The 22,766-nt window shown below is 46.8% G+C and overlaps 1 protein-coding gene across 1 annotated transcript in view; it reads right to left on the reverse strand.

Moving 5' to 3' along the window:
- Positions 1 to 22,766, reverse strand: part of KDM4B (lysine demethylase 4B) — a 72,181-nt gene that overhangs the window by 38,199 nt on the left and 11,216 nt on the right. Inside the window, exons 3-8 of the mRNA XM_059489790.1 lie at positions 22,117 to 22,292; positions 21,070 to 21,184; positions 19,693 to 19,886; positions 5,851 to 5,900; positions 3,293 to 3,396; positions 1,264 to 1,401 (exon numbers count right to left, since the gene is read on the reverse strand). Coding sequence (XP_059345773.1) covers positions 1,264 to 1,401; positions 3,293 to 3,396; positions 5,851 to 5,900; positions 19,693 to 19,886; positions 21,070 to 21,184; positions 22,117 to 22,292 — 777 coding nt within the window. The remainder of the gene's footprint in view (positions 1 to 1,263; positions 1,402 to 3,292; positions 3,397 to 5,850; positions 5,901 to 19,692; positions 19,887 to 21,069; positions 21,185 to 22,116; positions 22,293 to 22,766) is intronic.

The raw sequence follows: 22,766 nt of genomic DNA on the forward strand, positions 1-22,766 counted from the left end.
ATTTTCTGGGGTGTAATACCATGACCACTCACTACACATAAACCTGCTTTACAAGGTCACAGCAGACAATCACCAATTTTTACATTTTTAAACCAAGACTGCTTGGCTATTTTTGAGTTTCAGACACCTGACACTGATTTGAGGTCTCTTACAGTTTAAGGTTTTTCTTACCATCCCTTTAACTCCAGAACAAATCCAAATGTCTGACCAATCCCTGGAAGTGTCCAAGGCCAGGCTGGACAGGGCTTGGAGCAACCTGGGATAGTGGAAGGTGTCCCTGCCCATGGCAAAACTTCCCAGATTCTACTGGGAATGAGCTTTGCTGGTCAGTTATTCTGCAGACTTCAAACCAGGAGAGCTGTCACAAACCAAAGTACACCAGGAACCTGCCCTAATGAGAAATAACCACACAAACATAACTCTCCAAACTTAACTGAGTGCACAGATTAGAGGAATCCAGGTATTTTCAATGTTATTACCATAGTGTTATTAAAGCTTAAAAGTATTTCCAGCTTATTCCTTCCCCTCCAGTGTGTACCTAATGAGTTGTGCTCAGTTACATCAGTCACCTTATTCACTGTGAAACGCAGTTTGGATGCACCAGAAAACTAATTCCAATTTACCAATCCCAAAACAACCTGTTCAGAACCTGAATACGGCACTTGAGAAAACCATTCCTACACCTTCAGAATAAAATGGAGCTGGGGGTGCTCAGCCTGGAGAAAAGGAGCCTCAGGGGTGAACTTGTTGTTCTCTACAGCTCCCTGAAAGGTGGCTGCGCTCAGGTGGGGTTGGGCTCTTTCTCCAGGAACTGACAGATCCAGAGGACACAGACTCAAGCTGCACCAAGGGAAATAAAGGTTGGATATTGGGAAAATGTGTTTTACAGAAAGGGTGAAAAAGTTCTGGAATGGTTTTCCCGGGGAGGCGGTGGAGTCACCATCCCTGGGTGTGTTTAACAAAGCCTGGGTGTGGCACTGGGTGCCAGGGCTCAGCTGAGGTGTTGGGGCTGGGTCGGATTTAATGACTTTTAAGGTCTCTTCCAACCCAGTGATTCTGTGAATTCTGTGAGTTCTGTGAATTCTGGGATTCTGTGAATTCCATGAAAACAAATTATCGAGAGGCAAAACCAGCGACATGGGACAGTGACAGAGCACACCCCAAAGCAGAGGCACTTTGTGTGCTCTCCTCAGCAATGAGGACAAACAGGGGGCATGGCTGTGTGTGCCAGGGCTGCCCCAGCTGTCCCTCCCAGCTGCCCACCTGCGTTGCCATCTTGCCGTAGTCGATCCAGCGCAGGGTGGCGAAGTTGGTGGACTCGGCGCAGTTGAAGCCGTGGTTGAAGCCAGCGTGGTACCCATAGGGGAACGTGATCATGAACTCCCCGGCTTCCTGGGTGATCTGCAAAACACAGGGAAAAGGAGGAGACACCCCACAGGTCACTTAATGCAGCAGCCTGAGAACAGAGACTCGTTAAAAACCCCAACTGATGAAATCTCTTCCCACTGGAGGGTCGGCAGAGCAGCTCTTGGCTGAGCCTGGAACACTCCTGGTGAACTGCAGGAATACTCAAGGGTTTCTCTTAAGGGAAAAACTCAGAACAGTGGACAGAAGGGGTCACATACCCAGAGCTATTTACACCTGCAGGCTCCAGTTACAAAGGGGTCTCAGGCTGCAACATTCCAAAAGATCAATGCAATGGAAGAGGCAGAGCTTGACCTTCCCTGTCCTTCCAACCAGCAGTGCTGACAGAGCTCTCCCAGCTGTCACAGGCCAAGAATTCAGCCTGGATTCCTTCCCACAGCCACAGCCCACACCCCAGCAGCTCTGAGCCCACAGAGACCCCAGGGGACTGCACTTCCCCACACAAGGATGGGGCCAAATGCAAAATGGAAACACACAGAACTTCAAACACTTCCCCCTCGGCTGGGCCAACATCTGAACTCGCAGATGTCATTAACAGAAGAATAATTCAAGAAAGAGGGAATAAAAGCTGCTGTGATGCACAAGAAGCTCCTGCGGGATTTCAGGAGGAGGTGCTGAAGTCCAGCCTGCACCCAGCCCCTCCACAAAGCCCAGCAGTGCCACTCTGCTGGCTCCAGGAGATGGACAGATGATGTTCCTGTCAGTGAATGCACATCCTGATGTCTCCATTTCAAGCCCACATCATCCATGGCACTGCTGTCAACATTATCCCACAATAAATTAGAAAACACTCCAGATGATGGATAGGCCATGCAGAAAAGTAATAACTATTGAAGGAAAGCCAGCACAAACTGCCACTCATGAAGAAAGCCCCAAATTTACTGACTTCTGCAAGCTCTTGAGGAATAAATGGAGAAATCAATAGGAGATTACAGAAATACACATTTTTAATTATTAAAAAGCCCTAGTATTGATCTGTTTCTTTTTTTTTTTTTTCCAGAACAGCATTATAGAGATTTATAAATGCTGCCTATTTCAACCTCATTGAAATCTGCCAAGGATTTGGATGAAGGGATCCTATCTCTGTTCCTCAGGAAAAATGGCACCTTTCCCCTGTTTGTGAATAATAAACTTCACTGTTTCAGGACAGGGCTTGGAGTTTGGGACAGTGGAAGGTGTCCCTGCCCATGTTTGGGATTTAAGGTCCTTTCCCACTCCATGATTCCATGAAAGCAGTTTGGAGCAGGCCTCTGTGACACTTCCCCCACCCACAGGCAGCTCTGGCTCCGTGTGCTGGGAACAGCCAGCAGCAGCAGTTTGAGTGATTCTGCACAGATACAAATCCCTGTAACCACCCCTGGCTGAGGAGATTTACTTCTTGCCACAAGACCTTAAGAATAAGCACGTTAAAACGATCATACCAAATAAACATGACCCCTCTTTTCAAATCAGGGCTTAAGAGCTGCAGGGATCCTTCCAGGCTTAGAGAGCAGCATGAACACTTACACAACAGGGAACCAGCACAGCCAGCTCCACTTTGGGTCACGCTGGATCCACGGAAAAATCAAAAAGAGTTTCAGAATCACCAGCGGGGCTTTGCTGCCCCTTGATGAGCCAGACCATCCTTATCAGCTCGTCACTCTCTACATGAGAGGCTCCCTCACTGCCAGAGTTTGTTCAGTGACAGCTTTGCCTCTCTTCAGCGTCTCAGCCAAAGCCCAAATTCTCCTTTTCACAGCAGAGCTGGTTGGAACCCCAGGCTGCACTCAGCACAACAATGCCCTTGGAAATGAAGCCAATTCCCCCAGAGGTTCTGCTGGGTTGACAGGAAAGAGGAGCTGTGCAGGGACAGCCTGCAGGGACCTACCCTGTCAAAGGGAATCCCATATTTCTTCAGGATGGAGGGAGAAATGAGGGTCATCTTGTGACGGAGGAAAGCATCACATCCCTGAGAGCTTCCTGGGAAGAATCCTGTGGAGACATTCAGAGGAAGAGCATCACTAAGGAATGTCCTTGGGAAAACAACACAACCTGCCAGATTCCACATCAACCTGCCCTACGTATCACTACCTAAAGGGAAAAATGTTAATATTCAGGGAAAGGAAAGGGCTTCATCCCAGGCAGTGGCACGAGGGACACGTTCACAGTGGTCACCAACAAGTGGCAGAGGCAGCAGGAGCTGACCCAGTCAGCACCTCATCACCCCCAAGTGTTAAATTCTGCCACTGAGTTATAAATTCTGCCACTAATCACAAATAATTAATTAGTAACCAATGCCCAAACCCCTCACTGGCAGCTCAGCCCAATTTTCCTCGCTATGTCCTTCCCTCCAAGTGGCTGACTCCACAACAAATTGTGTGTTTGTAGGGACTCAAACCCATCACAGCTTAGCAAAACAAATAACCCAAGCTCTGGAACCAACATTAATTGATGAGACATAATGGAAGGGGTTTCAGAAAGTCAAAAGGATTACTGGATTCCAGGTTTACTTATATTTTTGCTCTAAAAGCATTTCAATTCAAATTATGACTGTCTGCTACCCAGTCTGTCGTCCCTCTCTGCAGTTCCTCTTTTTAATGCACAGTTTAAGTGGCTCTCATTAAAGCCACTAATAAAGAAGCACATTTTAAGTGATTAGCACCAATAACATGGCAACACATTAACATTCTCTCCATGGGCTCCATGGCTCTCCCAGTGAGCCCATTTACAGCTCAGCTATTCATTTTCCATATTAATTGCACACTCATTTCTCCATAGTAAACTTCTCCCCACTGATGCACAAGACAGGGGAATGGCCAGGCAGCAATTTTGGCTCTTTGCAGAGTTAAATCATCACCTACCCAGCTTCTAGAGACAGGAAACTAAAATAAAGACCAGATCATTGATAATTTGCTCCTGATTTTACAGCACAAACCATCTCCGTGCCTCAAAATTGATCATCCGTAAAAATTAGTTACAAACAGCAAGAAACTTATTATTGCTCCTGTCAGACCTGGAGTGGTATTTCAGAGTCTGCAGAACACAAGTCATCTGATTGATTGACTTCTCATAAAAATTACTTTTTTCATCTATTAAAACCTGGCAAATTACTGAGCTGTAGCTTTGCAATGCAACGTTTTTGAGCAGCCATTTCCAGTGTTATTTGTATTTAGGGATCAGGGAGCTCAGCAGGAGAACAGGAGAACAGCACCAAGCCCCAGGACACTCATCTCAGTTACTCTGCATTTACTCCACACAATCAGCTGGACAGCCTGGAGTGTGCTCAGCAGGAAAAGGCAGCTCAGGAATTTGTCTGTTGTCTGGGAAATCAGCATTAGAACTTTTCTTTTGCATCAGGGTAGAACCTTCCAGATTTCCCTGCCTGCTCCTACCTTCACCAGCAGATTTAAACCACCCCACTTGCCTCGCTGGAGATAAACCACAGAGATTTGGAGTTAATTATTCTGGGCCAGCAGCTTTTTTTTTAGCTGGGCAGCTCCTTGAACATTTGCAAGTGGACAAAAATAGAAACAACACCAACAAATTAAAACATATCCACTTCTGCAGCCAGACATCTTCCCTGAAGCTTGAGAGGTGGGAGTTTGCCACAGCTCAAAGTAACTCTCCCTTCCCCTCACTCCCATTTTCCTTTTCTTTTTCCCTCCCTTTCATTTTTTCTTCCTTTTTAAGATGAACTTTATTGCACTGAAAATAAAGGAGGATGAGGCTAACATAAAAGGAAAACCACCAAATACAAAATATATTTATAGGGTGAAGGAGCAATGGCTACAAACTGGAAGAGGGGAAATTTAGGTTCAATATCAGAAAGAAAATGTCTGTTGTGGTGTGGTGAGACACTGGAACAGGCTGTGGCTGCCCCATCCCTGGGAGCATTCCTGATCCAGTGGAAGGTGCAATGAAAGGAATTTTAGGGTCCTTTCCAACCCAAATCCTTGTGGATTAAACCCACTGCCCAGACATGGGAGGGTTTGGCCTCAATGCCTCAAAACCCAAGGGGTTTTTAAGGAATTTTAGGTCAGGTCAGGTTTAGTTGAGTTAAGTTTAGTTGAGTTTAGTTGAGTTTAGTTAAGTTTAGTTGAGTTAAGTTTAGTTTAGTTTAGTTTAGTTTAGTTTAGTTGAGTTAAGTTTAGTTTAGTTTAGTTTAGTTTAGTTTAGTTTAGTTTAGTTGAGTTTAGTTTAGTTGAGTTTAGTTTAGTTGAGTTTAGTTTAGTTGAGTTTAGTTTAGTTGAGTTTAGTTCAGGTCAGGCCATGCCACGAGACCGAGGCTCGGAGGGAAGGGTTGGAAGCAAAATTAAAATTCCCTGCCAAGTTCTCTGGCTCTGAAGCTGCTCCCCAGCTCAGCAGGTTCCTCCAGCAGCCCCTCAAGTGCCCAGCAGGCTCAGTTAGTGCCAGTCCTTGCCGAGCCCAGCCCAAAGCCAGGCTCACCTTTAGCCAGGCGTTCCAGCCTCTTGCCGTGCTCTGGAGGAATGGCGTACCTGGGAGGAGAGAACAGAACAGACAGAAACCAAAAGATCATTAGATATGATGAAATCAATACATCTTTAACGTAAAAACAGGGAAAGGAAATGCTAGGAACAAGTGGGGCAATAATCCTGAGCACAGCACACGATGGCTGGCAATAAAACCAAAATTCTGCGTGTCTGAAAGGCATCAGTAACACACAATCCATGGAAAAAACAGCATTTAATAAAAGTCCTCAGACGTGTTACATGGAGTGTGTGTTTTTCTGGCACCTTCTCAAACAGCATCACAAGATTGCACAAAGTAGAAGGAAAATGGAGAAGACAAAGTGATGATGCAGCAGTGGAAACCCCAGGAATAACTTGAGTGCAGGGAACAGCAGGTGTGTTCTCCATGGGGAAAATATCTGCAAAATAAAACTGTGCTAAATATTAATAAGCAAGAAACAGATGGGCTGGAAAGGTGTGAAGGAGGGTCTGTGTGCTTTGGAAAAGAATAAGCCTTTTTCTGTGCAAATAGCTTTCATTTTATTCAAAAAAAGTGAATATTCTTTAGCTCAAGCAGTCATGGCTCAATCCTTATGTCCCTGCTGGATTTTATTGTCTGATGTGAAATAATGGAATTCAAGTACTCAATAATTTTCTTGATGAGGTGACCCTGAAAATGCAGGGCCTGCTGATGAAAACATCATTAAAGGGTGTAGGGAACAACTTCTACACCTCCTAAAGACAATGTTCTTAGATTTGGGGTCAGTAAAGCGCAAAAGAATCGGGCTGGAATTTTTCTTGGAGTGCAAATTATTGAACATAATTCTGGAAAAACAATCAACTGTCCCTCAGGTCCCAGCCACAGGGCTGGGTGTGCCCAGCACGTCCAAACACCAGGGAAGTTTCAAATGGGCTTTTTCTTCCCAAAAGCTGTTAGTTCTCTCAGTGCTTTGAGGTTCACAGCATCCTCAGGAGCAAAGCCCAGGTGACAGAGATTTATGTGTTCAGGTTATAAGAAGGGAGCTGAATACCTGGACACATTTCAACATGTTTAACATGATGACACACAATAATATTGCCAGTGGAAATTTGTAAATCGTTGGTTACATTCTGCAGCAAATTAAATATGGCTCTCCCTGCTTTTTGTGACAGAGAATTCTGAGAATTTACATTTGTGGGAATGGCATTTATTGCCAGCTATATCTTCTCTTCAAAGTGAATAATAAAAAATGCATTATTTTTGCTGTTTCCAATAAAGATGTCAAACCCATCCTTCTCATTATCCCTCACAGGGATCAGGAAATTGCAGGAGGGAACTCAGCAACAGGTGCCCAGCACTGCCCCCTCAGAATGCACCTGAATTTGGGGGTTTCAGCCAGACAAATTCTGCATTTCCCCGTGTAAAACCACAACTGGAGAAGCAGCTCAACACTCAACCCGTGCCAGGAAATCAAACACACCTGGGCTGGCCTGGCAGGGGCACGACAGCACACAAATCCCACACAGGGCCCTGCAGGGTTTAGGCACTAAGCTGATTTGAACTGATGGCTTGAGAAAAAATTTAAGGTAAAACACTATGCAGCACCTAATCTTGTAAAATAATAAATGCAGCAATGGACTCCCAACATTCCCTGACCAAAGTTTGACAGTGCCTTAAATTGCATAATTATCAAACAATTCAATTTCATTTGTCTGGGACAAAGCTAGTGGCTTTTATTTTACAAAGACCATTCATCACTTACATAAATGTGATAAAACTAATCCCGATCCAAAGCTCCTTTGTGGGATTAATGTCCCTTAAAACAGGGAAATGAGACATTCCATTCCTTCTGGGAAAAATGCTGAAGGATTGGGAAAGAACTAATTTATGGCTACAAGGCTGCTGATGATTAATGTAATATCCCCAGTCTACAATGCAACCTTCACTTAATTAGTGCCTGTAATTGGGAGTTGTAAAGATAAGATTAATTGAATCTTGAGGATGTTAAAAGTTTAATACATTGGAACACGGTTATTGTGTTATCTGAAACTGCAGCCTGCAAAAAGCCAAGCAAGGCTTCAGAGAACAGCCCATGGAGAGACAAAGAAAAAAGACTTGCTTGGATAGAAACCAGCCAGAGAGGAGGAATTTCCAGCTCATAAAAAAGAACTGTATGTAATAATATACAAATCAAAATACCCCAGCACAGAATGGTAATAGCTGAGTCCAATTTTAGAAATTAACTTTTTTTCTTTGGGCCAGTCTTTAGGAAGCAGAGCCTACACATCCCTCTGCGTTTATTCTTAGGAATTCAAAATATTAACTGCAGAAGAGAATTAAAAGTAGGTCAAATTCTGCTTTAAGTTATGCTCGCAAATCTGATTTACATAAAGATAGGCAATAAAGACAGAATTTGGGCTGCTATTTAAAACCAGGAAGAGAAGCAGAAGGCTCCTGCACGTATGGCACAGATTGAGCTGCATCTACACACAAAATGATTGATTGTGAGGCAGAACAACAATGGGAAGATTAAAAACTGCTGCAATCCCAGGGGTGCTGCCCCTCTGGGCCACGAGCACCCAGCAGGGCTGGCTCTGGGTGCCACTGATGCCCCCTGCTCTCTGTGAGAGCCAGCACCCCTGTGTCCCTCAGCACAGTTTGTCACCATCCCCACAGCTCAGCTCAGCTGTAGAACCCCAGTTCCACAGGCGAAAAACAGCCAATAATTTCCTTTTCTTCAGGCATGACCGCAGGAGCCCCCAGTGCTGGGAACACTGGCCTGGATGTGCCCCTCTGTCCCCAGGACAAGGGACACTGATGGCCACAGAGCCAGAGCAGCAGGTGTGATTTTTTTCTGGGTGCAGATAAATCAAACCTCCAGCCCAGTTCCAAGGCCCAGCCTTGCACAGGGTGACCAAGACAAAGGGCCAGGCTTCACCCAAAGCCTGCCACTCAGCACTTTGGGGATTACAGCAGGAAAAATGTGCTGCTGCTCTGCCAGGGAGCGGGAGATTTACACAACGGGGAAAGAAAAAGCAGCTCGAGATAAAAAAAGTTATAGTTCTGTGACTCAAATGTCATCTTACCCCCAAGTCAACAACCTGAAAGTAATATACTGAGCCTTTTAAATTACCTTTTTCTACTTTCCACCAAAACAACAGAAAATCCCTGAAGTGGATCAAGTACCACTTGTACACATCTAGAACTTGCTGTTCTCTGGGAAAGACTCTCAGCTCCCAAACTTATTTCATGAAGCCTAAATCCAGCATTTCTGAGCTCTACTTCCACGCAATTTTCTGAGCCCTTGAGTCAGAATCACAAGTCCAAAAGGTTTTGCCCCAAAGCTATAAATGAATCAGAAAAAGATCATCCTGGAGTGGTGGCTTGCTTTTGTTAATATAGAATCCCAAAATGGTTTGGGTTGGAAGAGATCTTAAATATCCATTTCCACTCCTGCCATGGCAGGGACACCTCCCACTGTCCCAGACTGATCCAAACCCTGTCCAACCTGGCTTTGGGCATTCCAGAGACCCTGGTGCTGCTCTGGGCACCTGGGCCAGGGCCTGCCCACCCTCCCAGCCAGGAGTTCCTTCCCAACATGAGCTGAACTGGACAATCCCCTCTCTCTCCTTAACACAAAAGAGAGGTCTGTCCTATTTGCCATCATAGGATATCATTAATAGAGTAATTTTCTTGGTGTTTTGTTTATTCCCTTGGAATGGGGCTTGATGGATGTGGATAATTATCAGACTATAAAAGCCAGCAAATGTGCTATTTTCTATCGCTCTAAATCATCAAACAAATAAAGTGTGAAACAGCATTTCTGAATACAATTTTCCCCTCTAATGGTTTAGAATTATTAGCAGGAACAATGAGAATAAATAAGCAAATGTCTTGTGAATTAAGAATTAAACAAGTGTGTCAGTAAAAAGGAGCATTCAGGCCATCCTGGGATGCAGGGACGCCTTTGGGGGCCACCAAGGAATGATGTGACAGAGAATTCACCTGGGCAGCTTGTGCTGCTCAGGGACCTCCCAGGCCCAGGTTCTCCCCTCCCTGCCGCTTCCTCAAAGGCAGCCAAGCTCAGTTTTGGTTTCCAGTGGCCAAAACCCTAAAACTCCATCCACAGTAAAGGCCTCATAGCTGTTTTCTGCTTATTTAAGAGGATTTTTCTCACCTGAAGCCATCCCTGCCTTTGGCAGAGGACCAGACCATCCTGTCACTTCACCCAAAGCTTCCAAGACCTTTTCCCACTCCAGCTGTCACCCCCAGAGGTTTTGCCAGTTACACCTTGTTCCACACCTCATTTACACTCTCTTGCACCAACACAGACCAATTAAGCAGTGATTAGTTCATCAAATCCCACACCCCACTCTCTGGGACTCTGGGCTCCATGGGCAGGGGGAGGTTCAACCACAAGACTCTGGAAATGTCACTTCAGTGCCATTCCTGGGAGAAGGTAAGAAACTCAATTTCACAGGGTCTGCACAAGGTCTGCCCAAGCAGGCCCCACACAGGTTAACACTCCATAATTATGGAATAAGGAACACAAACAGAACAGGAGCAGCACATTTAAAATGTCCAGGCCAACGTGTCAAGCTGGGGTGAGTTATCTGTCTTCAAAGCAGATTTAATTGTGCCAAGAACAGTGACCCTTCAAGACTCAAATGCCAACCTGCTCTCAGCCATGACAGGCAGAATGAAAAGCTGCTATTTCAGCCTCTGAAAGGCAAAGGGTGCCCATAAACCCAGAATCTGAACCCTGACCTTCAACATCTTTAGCCCCTACGACAGCAGCAAAGAAAAGCCTCCAAAGAAAACCCCTTGGTCCATCAGGAATATTTATCACCCAACAGAAGCATTAAGAACCAGCATTAGCACAGGGTGGTCCCTCCCTGCAAAGTTCAGATCCTGCTCCTGAGGCCTCACTTTTCTACAAGGTAAAACATTAAACAACATCTCCTCGCTGTGTCAGAGCACAGCTCAGGGTAGAAGGGAGGGTTTCCATGCTAGAATCCCCCAGAATATCCTGAGCTGGAAGGGACCCACAGGGATCCTGCTGTGCAACACTATTTTAAGCAGTTTTGCCTGTATGAGGAAAGAAAAAAGGTATTTTAAGAAGAACAGGTTGTCCCTTTATTGGTAGCACTGTCACCTCCCTTCCATGGTCACATCTCTTTTCCTCGCCTTAACCCTCCTCCTAATTAATCTCCCTTCATCCCTCTCTCCCAACAATTCATTAAAACACTGAAATCAACTCCCTTTCTTCTTCCCCTCACCAAATCTGAGGTTGGGCCACGCTGAATGGGCTGGAAATTTCCCATTTCCCCTTCTCAAGATCCTGGTTATGAAAGGAGAATCCCTGGCCTCCCTCTCCTCTCCCCTTCTGCTGTGGCTCCTTCCATCAGCAATGCAAACCCTGCCTGGAGATAAGATCACACAGGGAGCAGAGAGCTCCTAGGACAGAGCCTTTATCAAGTGCCTGCAGTTTTATCTTGAATGGATCACTTCACAGGACAATGGATGATGGAATTCAGTATCTTTAACCAGCAGTGTCAATGATTTCAAATAATGACATTTTTATTGAAATACACCCAGAGTGAGAGATAAACACAGAGGCTGGGGAGTATCAGCTCCAAAAGCCATAATTAGGAGTAAACAGGTAATCACAGGACCAAATCACAACTCCAAAACACACCAAACACAACCTGCCTCCCACAAATGCTAAATGCAACCCCTGGGGAAGCAGCACAGGGAGAAAATCAGGGCAAACCTGCTCAGAAGGGCCTGGGCACCACCAAACACACCCAGTATCACCCACAGGGCCCATTTCACTGCAGACAATCCCTTTCCACACACAGAACTTGCTCATCACCCACAATGTGAAGAAATGGCAGCGATTTTGCTGCCACTGGAGCAGCAGGATGAAAAACTTCCTCCTTCCCCGAAGAAACTGAAGTTGTGACTGCAAAATCTCCATTTGTTTTCCAGGGATGGGCAGGATATCTCAGGTTACTCTGAGGCTGGGATCAAATCCCTGGAGATTGAGCATTGGGAGATTAGAGTCAAGCCTAACTTGTGCCAATCATGTACTTCTGAAAGACTCTGCAACCCTTAGAGTTGCCTTGAGCTAGAAATAGGATTAAAGAGCCATTAGTTTCAAGAAGTGACATTAGACAGGAGCTTTTTAAAATTCAGATTTTAAAGCAATATGAATTTTCAAGAGGTACAACTGAGCTCCAAGATTAGCACAATGGGCTACTTTCAGTGTGATTCACTCACCCCCGACTCGAGGAACACAAAGAGGAGATTTTTCCAGAACTCCAAATGCAATTTTCAAATACTTTTTTTTTTTTTTAAATGCAGAGAATTTAATGTGAACAACCATCTGCTCTTGGAAGGACTCTCTGTGCCCCAGTCCAGTCAGCTCCACAGCACAAGTGCCAGGCACAAAGCACAAAATTGCAGAGCACATTGGAGTTTCTCCCTCCACATGTAAAAATAACCCAGAGCCTGCCTCTGCCTGCAGTGAATGAGCAGCATGAAGGAGCCATTTTACTAAGAAAAGGTGTTTGGGGAAAAACATTATGAAGTCATTTACTCATTCAGTTTAGCCAAGAAGATAATTAGTACACAATTCAACAGAGATGAATGACTACAATATTCATCCCCTTGCCATTCCCCATTATTTGTTTGGAAGAACCTGTTCACATCAGATTTATTTCCCTAAACTGGCAATCAGATTATTAATTACTGGTTGTTTTTGTACTGGATACCATACAAATAGAAAGAAAAGCAAAGATTATGCTTCAAAGAGCCTGTATTCTGAAATAATAGCTCATTTCAGCTCCAGAAACAAGGAGAAAAAAGGTAACCAGGGGAGATCAGAGCTATCTGTGCCTTGTACCAAGTGACCTGTGTGAGCTGCCTCCCTCACCGGGCACGGCAACACGAATTCCTGAAAAAAAACAGGATAATTGCCTCCAGCAGAACAAAAGAAATTTGCTCCTGAGTAATGAAAGATATTCTTAGATTAGGAAACCCCTTGTGCTAGAGGTGCAATGCCTCTACACACACACACTCTTTTCTTTTCTGAGGAGGAAAAAATCCAGCATTCCAAAGGTTTAATGCTCCTCATCCATCAAACTGCACCGTTCCCAACTACAACTGCTTTGAAGTGAGAGCTGTGTTCTTGTCAGCATCAAAGCCACAAGTGTTGTAGCTGAGATTTGATAAAGATCACTGACACAGTTTGTAAAGTTTCCTTTGTTTCTCCTGTTTGATCCCCTCTGTGCGGCTGATTGGGCAGCTGGAAATGAAGTGGATGCAAACCCAGCACATTTATTCCTCGGAACATTAAGGGGTTAACGAGTGCTCAGCTCTCAGACAGCACCGAGTGCTATTTAAGTGCTGTCATTACTACAGGCTCCTCTTATTTTAAACCTCACTTGTGCTGCACTTGGCATCACCCCTCGACAATTTTCCCTGCTGAGTAAAGGAAAAAAAAAAAAAAAAAATCCCGGCTGATTTCTGCCAACGTGTTAACAAAATGTGAATTAAGACAAAGCTCTGCAGCAGCACTCCTGCTCCCTCCCAGCCCTCCCAAGCCCTGCTGCCAGCTCTGTGCCAAGCTGGAATCTGCAAGCTCGCTGTCCCACGGGGAGGCAGATCAGGCTGAAGGAGGGAGATGGAGCATGGAAGCACATCTCCCTCCCCTCCAGCCCCTGCTCTGCTCAAAAGCCTCTGTTATTAAACCAATCTGTGATCCTGTCAGACTTCCATAGATCTTCATTTCAAGCCAGGCCTGAGCTCTGAGCAGACACTTTGAGAAGGCAGGTAATGGTCGGAGCAAGAGCACTCCTGGATCAAAGAGCTGCTTCTCCCCGTCCAGCTGGGGCTGCTGGGCTGCAGCCACTGCAGGGACCACCCCAGGATGCTGCTGTGGCCCCAGATCAGCACCTCCTCCTGCTAAAACCATCCTGGAAAGTGCCAAGAGGAAGCACAGGTGGGAAGGGTCTCCTCTTTGCTGGCTCAGGTACAACAGATGAACATCAACCTCTACGATTTCTAATTTCAACCGACGGAACAGGCTCAGCAAAGATGGACATAAAACGCAGGGACTGAAAAGTGAAATGGCAGCAAAGCACAAAATAATTCCATGCCTTTTGCAGCAGGTTTGGGTGAAAATAAAAAACCAAGGAGGGGAAGCACAAACAGCAGGGAGCTGAGTGAAAGGGGTGCTGAGGCTGAGATCTATCCGTCTGTGCCTCCTCAGACAAGTCCCACAGTGATTCCATCAATCCCCAGTCTGGCTTGACCTTCATTTTCTGGCATTTTCTCTCAGTTAGAAGAGGGTGAATGAAGAAAGGCAATACTTGAGCCCTAACTCCCCAAATCCTGTGCCTCCTCTGCGGCACAAAAATGACCTTTTAATAATCTGTCTACAACAGCCTAATGAAAGACCACAAAAACCTGAGTCTATTAAAAAGAGAAATCTCCACTATTCCAGTTGCAGCACCTGATTGGGAAGATAATCCAAGGCAGAGCTGATTCAGGTGCTGCACAACGTGGTGACCCCATGGATTCTAGAGCAAACCAGCAGTGAGCACTGTCCCCTTGCTGAGGGACCCCGCATCCCTCTCCCACAGCACCACCTCCAGGAAAAGGGGCTGGGGAGAGGGCTGGGAGTGCTTTGTGTTGATTAACTAATGACTGCAGCTTGCAGGGCTGGATTAATGACTCCCTGCTCTCAGTTATCAGGGAATTACAGGGGGATCCAGCTCTGCATCCCAACACATCCCTCCTCCCAAGCATCTCCAGCAAACCCACATGCACACGGATTCTCAGGGCAGAAAGCAAAGCAGATTTCACCTTCATTTTAGAAAAGTCAGGAGAGTGAAAAGCTGTTCTGCCTGGCCATACTTTATCTCACTTTCCTTTTATCCCTTTTAATGAATATCCCTGTTCTTTTCTCTCTCCCTTTTATCAACAGAAAAGGGTCTTGCTCTGCCAAATCTGCCTGAGAGCAAATGGTGTTGCAGTTAATCTATAAATCAACCATCACCATAAATTCTGCTCTTTCTCCATCCAAAACAGCAGAGCTGTAAAACAGATTACACAGGACAGCAGGGGCAGGAAGGAAATCTGGGAGCTGGGAGGAGCTGCCACCACAGCCAAATGGCCTTCCCTGCTTCTCCTTTCTCCCCACTCCACCCAAAAATACCCAAACCTCTGCTGCCAGGCCTGGGACACTTCTAGGAGCAAGGACACCTCACACACTTCCCATGGAAGATGATGCAGACCTTGGGGACTGAGGGAAGAAAGGGAATTCAGGAGAAAATTCTGCAGCCCAACACCAAGAAACAGGAAAAGCAAAACTCAGAAAAGTAAAAATTCTCATGCGGAGCATCAGCTGTGAATCCCAGCTGTGATTCCAGCGAACGCAGCCCAAGGAGCCTCAGCATCTCCAGGGTGCAGGGGCTGGAGCAGGAGCAGAGCAGCACAGGGATGGTGAGAGGGTGAGGGGCAGCACCCTGTAAGTGAACAGTTAAGCTCCATGACTGCTTTAGGTCATTTTCCTCCTCCAAGGCATTTTTCCAGGGATTAACATTTCCTGTCCTGAGGGGAGAGCACAGGACCAGAGTTCAGCACACAAAGCTGCAGCTCTTGCAGACCAGAGTGAGAAATAAACCCGGGGAGAAGCTGAGCAGCTCAGATCTGCTGCTGCTCCAGGAGGGGCTCTCAGCCAGGGCCAGAGGGGCTCCTTTGAGAATCCCTCCCAAGGGAACAGCCAGTCCTGGCTGGAATCTCCTCCCCTCACAGGCCTGTGGGAAGGGGAGCTTTCCCTGCTGACAAATGCATTAAACTGTAGATGTACAGAAGAGCCATGGAACCCCTGACTGGTTTGGCTTGGAAGGGAACCTTAAATCCCACCCAGTGCCACCCCTGCCACGGCAAGGACATTTTTCCACTGTCCCAGGCTGCTCCAATTCCCATCCAGCCTGGCTTTGGCACTGCCAGGGATCCAGGGGCAGCCACAAGCAGGATTTGCCCTCCTTGACTGGACTTGCCCTATGCAGGGAGCCTCACTGGGAGGGAAGAAAGCAGAAATTCTTGGGGTAACTCCACGGACTCTCAGGTTTGCAGTCCTTTCACAAGACAGAATTCCAGAAGTGTTTCTGGGATGTAATTGTATCTGTGACCAGTGCTTCCAGCTAATCATATTATTTTAAAGTTCCTTTGGTAATTTGTCCTTAATTCCACACAAACTGCTGTTCTGGCATAAAGTGTACTTTGTGATATCAAAGTCAAACAGATTAGGCATGATCCACTTCCAGCGAGGGAGTGTTTTGGAGAGGAGATGATATAACTTAAAAGCTAAAGCTGGCTCCCTGTTTTAATTAAAGGGGATTAAACATCCATCATGATAAGGGAAAAGGGACATTTTATAAAAATCAATTACCTTCCTCAGTGTCAGTCTGCTTTAACACCTGTGGTTTCTGGGAGAAGGGAGAGTGTAAAACCCCACCAGCACCCAGGGAAGGTAAATTAAATACAGTTACTGTACAGTTGGTAAATTACATAAATACTGTTACTGTACAGCAGGACCACAAAATATCCAGGAAAAATAACGGTATCACCCAATCAGGTGGTACTGACAAAATAAAATGTTACACTCCTAAAGTGTATCAGGCAAATTCACAAAACTCAGATTCAAAGTTTCCTGCAGCACTTCCCCAGCCAGGAAGCCTCCAGGTGGGACTGCACATCTTTATGGAGATAAAAGTGCTGGTGGAACACCTCAGCATCTAAAAATAGTCTTTTGGAACTGCAAAGGCTGAGCCACATCCATTCCTCACTAAAATGCCATAATCACCATGAAGAATGAGGCCTGGCACTCAGTTTTGTTGCTTCTGTCATTATAAAATCAGTTTCTGCTCGCACTGTTTGACAATATGCTCAATTTTAGATCTCACACAGGAGTGTATGAGGTAATTATACACAATATGTATAATTGATACAGCAAAAATTCCCACCACCAGAGGTTTAATATGGGGCTGCAGAATTAAATACATTTCAGTTATTTCAAAAGTTTGAGACTGTGAAAAGGTGGCAATTAAATTCCTAATGCGAGAGGGACATTTTTGTGTAATTTGAGAAAAAAAGCGAGTGAAAGGCTGGATCTGGCAGCTCCTGCCTCAGGGGCTTCACATGAGGTTACACAACTGCCCCCAAGCCTGGGGTGCTGCATGGCAGAGCCCACACCTCCCATGCCTCCTGCTCCAGCTGTCAGCCTCAATTTCCAGCTGCAGCAGCAGCGCTGTGAGAAGGTGAGGAGCAGAGCCTGTGCCTGGGAACAGCACACCCACAGGGAAAATCCCTCTGGAAAGGAGGGTTCTCAGGGAAGCAGCTCCTTTCTCCCCTTCCCTGCAGAAGGCAGCAGGGCTGGCGGCTCCTCACCATTCCCACAGCCCCAGATAATTTATGGGAGACACAAAGAAAGAGTTACGGCTTTTAACGAGCAATTTTGAAGCAGATACTACCAATATACTGAGTCCTTGGTTCCACTGAATAAATATCTCTGACAGGCAAACAATAACTCTGCCTCTTATTTTAGAGCTCAACCCCAAACTGGTAGACTTTGTAACTCTCCACACTCCTGCTATTCCCTGAGGTGCTTCCAAGATGATCACTGTCAGAGCCACGGAGTCTATAAAAAGGATGAAGGAAGCTGGGAAATTTCCACAGAGGTGGTGCCAGCAAAACAGAAGGAACATTTCAGCCATCCCCAGCAAAGCCAGGCTGCAGCACTGCAATTCCAGCAGTGCAGCCCAACAGCTCCCCCAGCTGAGCCCTGCGACAGCTGCACTCACTCCCAGCACAGCTCAGGTACCTGGAAAGTTCCAGATCTGCTCCAAGGGGATTCACATTTACTCTCTGCAGCCAGTGCTTGCTCAGAGGAGAGCTGGAGAACTCTTGAGAGGAGCTGTCACGGTGCAGAACAAGGAGTGGCTTGGCAAGTGGCAAACTGCTGCCTGATGCTCAAGGGAAGGGCAGGGAGGCCCTGCCAAACCAGCAGTGGCATCCTGTCACAATCCATCCCATCCTGTGTCACACACTGTCACCTACCCATGAAAACTGCACTGAAAGTCCTGCTGGGACTGTGCTGCTGGCCCTGAGCTCCTCATGGGACTCTGCTGCTGGCCCTGAGCTCCTCATGGGACTGTGCTGCTGGCCCTGAGCTCCTCATGGGACTGTGCTGCTGGCCCTGAGCTCCTCATGGGACTGTGCTGCTGGCCCTGAGCTCCTCATGGGACTCTGCTGCTGGCCCTGAGCTCCTCATGGGACTCTGCTGCTGGCCCTGAGCTCCTCATGGGACTCTGCTGCTGGCCCTGAGCTCCTCATGGGACTCTGCTGCTGGCCCTGAGCTCCTCATGGGACTGTGCTGCTGGCCCTGAGCTCCATGGCCAAAGGGCTTGAGGAGCTTCCCAAGGGCTGTGGCACCATCTGCTGGAGATGGCACCAGGAAAATGGGTTGGAATTAAGGGACTATGGAGGAAGAACTGACAGGATGCAAACTGAATCATATTCTGAGCTGGAAACCCACAGGATCATCTGTCCAACCCCCAGCCCTGCACAGACACCCCAACAATCCCAGCCTGTCCCAGAGCAGTGCCCAAACACTCCTGGAGCTCTGGCAGCCTTGGGGCTGGGACCATTCCCTGGGATGAACCTTTCCCTGGGATCAGTCACATCCCAGTCATAACCCAGAACCACATTTCTGGAGCTCCACTTGTTTAACAGAGGTAGCACAAGAGATTCTGTAAAATCCTCCCGCAGCTGCCTTGGACAGCGAGCCCAAGGAGCAGGAACGTTGGGAAACAGATTTCATGATGTGTTGGGAAGGGTTTTAAAAACTGCCATTGATGTTCCAGAGAATCAGCCCCTCCCTGCACCCTTCCCAGGCCTGGAAAAGAGCACTGGAGCCATTCATTTACAGGCTCCTGGCTCCTGGGGGCTTTTATGTGCCACAGGCACCGAGCCCCAGAGCCCCCAGGGAGCCACAGCCCCGAGAGGTGGGAGGATGCTGCTGCCACTGCCAGGGCACGGTGACAGCACAGCCTCCCTGTGACATTTCTGCTCTCATTTGCACGCAAATGTCAATATTTATTAGTCACATCCAGATTTTCAGCAAAGCTCCCATGGGTTGTTGAGTCTCTGCACTTATACTTTTAAATTGCTTTAAAAAGAAGCATATTGGCTCTTGGTAACTTATTCCAGACTTCCTACGTTCTTTATTTCATCCTTAACTATCTACTGCTTTTGTGGGAAGTGATTTCCAAGCAGTCTATGCATCAACAGTGTTGAAAAATGCTTTACCATCATGCCAAAAAATGACCATGGAAAAGTAACCTTTTCACTTAACTCGTCCCTGGAGCTGTGAACATATTTATGTATTTAAATAATGGAAATGTGAAAGTAACAGATGTTTCCTGCCTAGAGCAGAGAGCAAGAACAACAGTGCTTCATTATTGTAGTGCCTCTGAAGCATCCACACATTCCCATCCCCATTTGCTCTCCTGTGCATTCGTTTGCAAAAATCCCCAAGTGCTGAAATCTGGTTTTAATCGTGATGTCAACAAGTCTCCCTAATCCTGCTGAAAGTCAGGAATTAGGCCTCTGAGCAAGCCAGCATGAAAGAAAGTGAAATTGCTTTTAAATGTAAAGTAGGAGGGAAGAGGAGAGAAAAAATGGGAATTGAGAGATTAGGTAAACCTGATGGAATTTGGTAGAGCTGGGGAAAGGATGTTTTAGTGGTGCCCAAGAGCCCTCACTTACCAGGACTTGGGCTCCCCAAAATGCAAGTAGTTGATGCTGTAGAGATCCATGTCCTCTGTATGCCAAGCAAAAGTTGTCTTCCACATGCCAAAGTAGAGGTAGGGAGTGTTCACCCCCTCGATGATGATGCCACACTCGTGCTCCACCATGTCCAGGAGGGTGTTCAGGTTGCCAATGTTCCACTCATCCACGTCCTGGAAGGCAACAGGAATGGTTTGTGCTGGGAATGGCAGGAGCAGGCACAGCCCCAGCTCCCTGCAGGGCCTGCATTAACTGAACCCCCTCTGCCCCCAGGAAGGTTCATTTGGTGCTCCAGCACTCTGCAGAGGCTCTTGCACTGAGCAATTAACTGTTCTGTAACGAACACAGCACACATTCAGGGTAAATCACACTCCTCCCAGATGTTCTCCTCCTAATCACAAACACCCCAGTGTGGCCAAAGGGGCAGAACCTTCTACCTCAGCCCAGAGCTTCAGGTGAAACCAGAAACCACCTGGGAACAGCTGTGCTGGTGCCCGGCTGTGTCCCACCCTGATCCCAGCAAGGGAAGGATGTGACACTCCCACCAAACACCAAACCCTCTGCACCCCTGAGATGTGCACGGCTCTGAGCACCTCAGATATCTCTGCTTATTCTAATTAATCCCATATTAAACCTCGCTGATAATAAAAAGACACTCATACATTCACACACAATCAGACAACACTCCAAAGAAAGCCACTTCCCACTCAAAAGAAAACTACAGAGGAAGAGATTTAAATTATCTGCCTAAAAAGAGTAAGAAGAGAGAAACCTTTATCATTTACAGAATTACTTGAAGCAGAGTATGAAATTTCACCATGGAAAAGCTTAAACAATTTGAATTGTAAAATAATTCAGTGTGCAGGTGCATTGTATCCTAATGGAGCTGCCTACAAGGAAAAGATCCAAATGCAAATAATTTAAAATCCAAATCTAAATAATTTAAAATCCAAATGCAAATTATTTATGTTAAGACTCGAAAAATATTTTTGATGTAGCACCATTTCCTTAAAATGCTGGTTATCTGTGGCTTTCTAAGGAGCTTCAGCAGAAATCTCCATTTTATTCCCTTAAAAAAGAAACAAAACTCAAGGTATAGACAATTTTTTGTCACAGTTTGCAAAAGAATTTGTTTAAATCACACTTTTCCTCATTTTTCTACTAAAAGTCAGCTTTTCACAGCTTCCACTGACTGTTATCCTAAATCTCAGGGGAAGTTTTGTAATGAGGGGAAAACCACAAAGGTATTGGGGTTTTTTTTAGGGTGGCTACATCAGTGAAATTCTGAATTACTGCTCCTCAATGAGAAAAGTAAGTCAGAAAAAGGAAATAAATGAAGGAAAGCACTGCACTTACTGCATCATACAGGGAGCCACTGATGTCAGCCCCATAGATGGGGGACACAAAGGTGAGATTCTTCCAGTACTTGCGCTCCAGGTCCTCAAAATCCTGGTGCCGAGGGGTGCAGTACCTGCCAGGGAACACAGGCATGGGAGGAGCTCTGAGGCTCTATTTCACCTTTAATTCACACAACTGCTGCCTTTCCACCTCTGCACAACCCCTCTGGGGCAGGCTGGATGTGCAGCACCACATCCCCATCCCATGGAGACGTGAGGTGAGGTTATCCCACAGCCCTCAGGTGCCAGGAAAACTCCAAAGCTGATTATCCTGGAATGGTTTGGGTTGGAAGGGCACTTAAATCCCACCCAGTGCCACCCTTGCCATGGCAGGGACACCTCCCACTGTCCCAGGCTGCTCCAAGCCTCAGTGTCCAGCCTGGCCTTGGGCACTGCCAGGATCCAGGGGCAGCCCCAGCTGCTCTGGGCACCCTGTGCCAGGGCCTGCCCACCCTCACAGCCAGGAATTCCTTCCCAAAATCCCATCTCAATCCACCCTCCTTCAGCTTAAAGCCATGGCTGCATAATCTCAGTCCTGATTAAAACCCAGGGTCCTCCAGAACTGTGGAGCACTCCAGACTCTGGAACCAGGATGAGACTGCAGTGGCACATCCCAGCTGATGAAGTGCCCTGCAGAGCCCCCAGGCACTCTGGAAGACACTCGTGTCACCAGTGTCAGCCCAAGCACCCCAAAGTATTTGGATTTCTACCCCAGCCATGGAACACCTTTTCCAGAAGAGCCAAGAGATCTTTTGTTTGGTCCCAAGCCTTTCTTTTCAGAAAGATTCTCAGCCCAAATGCTGACCCTGAACAATCCTTCTACACCAACTCCCAGAAAAAGCTCCAAGATACACCCAAGCCACAAACTGGTCTGAGACTCAATAAAAGCAGTTTCCCCCCCAAATGCTCCACATTTAACATGGCTGCACTTTCTCATCAGCCAGTTTTGGGCAAGAAAAGCCTCCCAGGAGCTGCCCCGTGCCCGTGTGGAGCCTGCAGCACGCACTTCTCGCTGTTGGCCAGGCGCCGGTACTCGCCCACGGTCATGGGCTTCTTCTGGATGTTGTACTGGGTGAAGAGCCCTGACTGGCCCGTGACCACCTGCTGGATGGGAGCTGGGATCACCATGTCATCGATGTCATCGTAGGTGCGCCGTGGCTTCCACTCCTTGGGGGGGATCACCTGCAACGGGGACAGAAACATGGAAATGTCACAGATACTGCAGGGGACAGAAACATGGAACTGTCACAGACACTGCAGCTGTGGGGAGCAACTGCAATGGGGACAGAAACATGGAAATGTCACTGACACTGCAGGGGACAGAAACATGGAACTGTCACAGACACTGCAGGGGACAGAAACATGGAACTGTCACAGACACTGCAGCTGTGGGGAGCAACTGCAATGGGGACAGAAACATGGAACTGTCACTGACACTGCAGGGGACAGAAACATGGAACTGTCATTGACACTGCAGCTGTGGGGATCACCTGCAACGGGGAACAAAACCATGGAACTGTCACTGACACTGCAGGGAACAAAACATGGAACTGTCACAGACACTGCAGCCCTGGCTTTGGGGACTTGTCAGCACTTGGGCCATGCCAGCACAGGCTGATGAGATCATTTGCTCTGACAAGGACTTGTTAGGAGTGG

This window comes from Ammospiza nelsoni, chromosome 27 (genome assembly GCF_027579445.1).
Source record: "Ammospiza nelsoni isolate bAmmNel1 chromosome 27, bAmmNel1.pri, whole genome shotgun sequence".
Classification (NCBI taxonomy): domain Eukaryota; kingdom Metazoa; phylum Chordata; class Aves; order Passeriformes; family Passerellidae; genus Ammospiza; species Ammospiza nelsoni.